Below are 4,479 nucleotides of genomic sequence, written 5' to 3' on the forward strand. Positions count from 1 at the left end.
TAGCAGGTGGTATAAATAGCTGTGTAAAATACTGTTTTATAATGTGGATTACAATGTTTGTAGAGTTAAGTTTAAAACATAACTTAGATGTTTGTAGAGTGAAGTTTAAAACATAACTTAGGAGAGGTGGTGGGATAGCAAGTCTGCTGGATATAGTGTAAGACTAACGGGTTGTTTGGTTTGCTACCTAAGACGCCACAACGTGTCTAACTTTTCTATCTAACCTTAGTTCTTCAATTCGAGCGACTAGGGTTAGACAGATTATGACGCCTTAGGTAGGAAACCAAACAGGCTTTAAGACTAGGATGTGGATTTGGCAAGTTGCACCCAAATCAAAGTTAACCAAGATGCCATGTGAAAGGATGAACTCCAGCAATTCTCAAAAAAAAAAAAACGGTGTTGCATCCAACAGAATATATATATATATATATATATACTTGTGAAAAAGATGGTGCAAATAAAAAGGGGGGCACCGGGATACTCTGATGCACTACTAGAGAACTAGAAGTCCCTGAAATATGGGCCCCGTACGACGACATGGCCTGCGTGCCAGCGACTTCGAATTCCAATAATGCTTGTCCAAACAACCAAATCAGGGACGAAGAAATGTGTGACATTATAAATAAAGAAATAGAGTAGCGTTTGCTCAAATCGACATGCCGGGTATAATCTTAATCCTTCCCTCTCGCACAAACACAAACAAGCTAAAAAAGGAGAATGAATGGTCACGGACCACCGACATCAACAAGAGGACGAACAGCACAGCACCAAATGAAAAGGGGAAGCCTGAAATTGTTGTTCTAACAAAACTCGGTGGCCTAAGCGCCACCAGCAACAACGAATCGCCGAATCATGGCGGCGGGGAGATTACCACCGGAGCATAGGCAGCCAGGCGGATCGCGGGTCCGTCGCTTCAGCGGTGCGCCGTGACGAGCGTCTCGATGAAGCGCAGGCCATCGAATCGCGGCGCGAACCGCTGCCCGCGGCGACCGCCGCTATGGCTGTTGTCCCTCGACGCCGACGAGGATCCCTGTGGTGAAAAACAGGCGCGAACGGTACCAATTAGCCAACCCTGCTTCTATTTCCCCCCGATCTTTACTTGGAATGTAAATCGAGGCGGAATCGTTATCCCTCCTATATTATATATCGCGCCATACAAGACAGGGGAGGCCGGGAGGGGGACCCAGGAATCCTCGATCCGCGGGAGACGCACCTCAGGGACCTCGTCGTCGTGGTGCTGCCGGGAGAGCACCAGCCCGTCGCACCTGCCGACGGTCGCGGCAGGGGCCGGCGACGGAGCGGAGGCGTCGCAGTCGCAGGCGAGGAGCTCGGCGCCCGACGCCGCCGCCACGGTCGCCGCGGAAGCCACGGCGGCTGCCAGCCCCCACTTCATCTCTCCTCCCCCTTGCGGCGGTCGGCGGCGGCGCTTGTGGTCGGCGGCTGGCAGACTCCAAGGCGTGTGGTCGGCGGCTGGTCCACGCCGGCCTTACGTCGCAGGTCGAGGTGTGAACACGCGGGGAGCGCTTGCTTGCTGGCGACGAGTACGGGATGTGAAGGCCAGGGTTGGAGGAGCGGCGGCGTGGGGTCGCGTATATAGGGGAGGGAGCTAGCGTGGGCCCGGATTTGGCGCGCGGGTTTTAACCCGATTGGAATTTCTAGTCGGCGCTGTGGAGCCCACTGGTGGGTTCGCTCGATTCCAGTGGCGACCCGCCAGCGAGTGGAGGCAGGGGATGGATGGATGGATCGCGCGCGATTGGACGGCATCGATCGGGTCGTGTCCTCGTGTGAGTCAGTCGCTGGTGGTCCGTCAACGCCTCCACGCCGTGTACAATGGTCTCGTAGACGTGGCACTGCCATGAAACGGGGCAACCGGACGCCACTGTGCTGCGCGTGACCTATAGATTGGTACCTCAGCAGTAGGGACAGACGGGGCGAATCCAGCGCCAATTTTGCCGTGGTGCACCTTAATGGCTTTGGAAGCGATAAAACCAGAGATGGTTGTAGGGCTAAATTTCTATTTTTATTTAAAATTAAATATAAAGCGAAAATTTAATTCTCTAATCTATTCTGGTTTTATGGCTCCCAAACTAGTTCTTAATATTAGTTTCGGAGCCACAAGATGAGAGGAGATTAGAAGGGTTAAAATCTTCTTCTTATTTAAAAATATTTTGCTATTGAGAAAGGTGAACGTGGCGTCGCCCCTGGGGCTAGATATCGAGCTATCTCGGTTCGGCTCATCCAAGTTCGAGCTGCTCGTTAAGCTAACGAGCCACATAGTTGGCTCGGCTCGTTTAAGAGTTCGAGCTGGCTCGTTTAGTTGGCAAGCTAGAGCAGAAAAAAGGAATATGTATATAATAATCAATTTCTAATTAATTTTAAAATAAATTAATAATAGAAAATAGTAATTATACTAAGTTTTATAGACCATAACAATGTAACAACAAATTAACACAACTCATCAATTCATAATTCAGACACATGTTCACCAGTTTAACACATAGCTATATTCGCATACATCAACTTAACACATAGACATAGTCCATCAATTATTAGTTTAACTCATAGGCCATACACACGACACATACATATAATATGTCATCAATTGTTACATAAATGATATATATATAGTTTCGTTTTACTAAAATGTGATAGCTCGTTTAGCTCACGAGCTGGCTTATTAACGAACCGAGCTTGCTCGTTATCGACCCGAGCTAGAATAACAACTTAGCTCGTGAAAAAAATTCAAACAAGTCGATTCGAGCTGACCATGAACCGAGCGAACCGACGACCCACGAGCATTTCGTCCAGCCCTACCCAGCAGGCAAGGACAGGATACAGGCATAGAAAGTTGACTTGTGCAAGCAGGACAGCGCATGACTTGTATGGTCTTCATCTTTCATGACGGAACTAGATGAAATCTTGCAATGTGACTGTCCTGGCAAAACTTTTTTTAAGATGAGATCAAATTATGTATTGTGCGTCAGGCATATATGGTGTGAGGCAAGTCTACTTTTGAGTATTACTTTCAGTTTTACTTCAAGTATTACTTTACTTCTACTTCATGATTATTTTTGCGGTAGTCTAGGGACAATTTAATTTAAGGCTTAGGATTGTGTTAGTCTGTCGTTAAACAAGTCGTGTGGCTTGCTGGTGTTATAAGTCACACCTAGTCCTAGTTAACTACTAGGCTGCCTAGCTCTGACCCTCGCTATGGAGGAGCTTTAGTGTTGCTTCAACACTATTATAATGTGTCATCTATCCACGCAACTATGGTTGGTAGCCCCTCTTGGTGACAACAAGAGCGTGGCATGGGTATCCTGACCATGTCACTTGGTAGGCCCATAGGTGATAGCTGGCTTCGCTTCGAGGTTTTGTCTATCTACCCCTAGTAACCCTCGGAACCTATAGAATTTTGTTCGAAGAAAGTTCTCTCTCATATTTGATTATCCACACGTTAACCCAAATAATCCTTTGCAACACAGTAAAAATATAGTTTGGCTCTCTGAGTCCTCGTTGTCCTTTCAAGCAACTTTAACTAGTTACCGATCTTAGGGTCCCTATCTATTTCTTTCTCATACACCTAGTTTTCCATTGCAATTACCCCATATAAATTCTAGTGTGTATACTTTTCAAGTTTACAATCCATTTCAAGTTTGAGTTAGTTCACCTCTAGCTTGTCGTTTCGCTATAGAAAATACAATACCTAGAATACTCCAGGTGAAAGGATACATCGGTATCCATGCGCCGCTAGCATACTGCAACCATTCCAAGCACATAAATAGCTACAACATATGTAGAACAACCCAAAGATTTATGGTCAATTATTCTTATTGATACCTATAAATTATTATTGAATGGTTTATGGTCAATGTAAGCTTCTGCGTACTCCATAATTTAAGAAGTTCTTCGTGATATAAGAGAACCCATTTTAGAGACTTCATAGAACGATCACTCCATAAAGTTCCAAGAACATGTAATGAGTAAGATTGAGCTATAAAAGGGCAAATTCAAAGATATCTCATATTCCCACAGCTTCACACAAGCACCCAAATGTAATATGCTCAAGCAATACTACTGTCAGCACTACATTAGACTAGGGCTCTAGCCGAAACCAGTATAACTCGTTCGTCCCAGACCTACCTTTAAGCCCCCATAGCTCACCATTCGGAGTGAGTCCGGCTAACACCCCTATCGAACACAAAACTTATTATCCCCTGGTTTCAGAAACCACGACAACCACATTGTGAGTTTTTGCTTTTAATAATATTGCCCTTTAGGAGATCTTGAATGGATAAGAGAAGTCCCTTCTCCCGCTGACCCAGAAGAAACTGCAGGCAACCAAATTAGCTCAACTAAATCTTGAGCAAGAAAAGGAATACAATTCTGAGCTCATATATATGCTCAATACTTTGCTTGATGAGCTTGAGGCAAAAACATCTAAGTTGGAAGGTATGTAGCCGAGCTCTCCAATTTCTTCTG

The 4,479-nt window shown here is 45.6% G+C and overlaps 1 protein-coding gene across 1 annotated transcript; it reads right to left on the bottom strand.

Annotated features, from left to right (window-relative positions):
- Positions 1-611: 611 nt before the first annotated feature.
- On the bottom strand, positions 612-1,554 carry LOC100274993 (uncharacterized). The gene is given in 2 exon segments (NM_001149219.1): positions 612-1,030; positions 1,214-1,554. Coding segments are annotated over 2 exon segments (297 nt in total). The 5' UTR covers positions 1,394-1,554; the 3' UTR covers positions 612-913.
- Positions 1,555-4,479: the final 2,925 nt, after the last annotated feature.

This window comes from Zea mays, chromosome 5 (assembly GCF_902167145.1).
Source record: "Zea mays cultivar B73 chromosome 5, Zm-B73-REFERENCE-NAM-5.0, whole genome shotgun sequence".
Classification (NCBI taxonomy): domain Eukaryota; kingdom Viridiplantae; phylum Streptophyta; class Magnoliopsida; order Poales; family Poaceae; genus Zea; species Zea mays.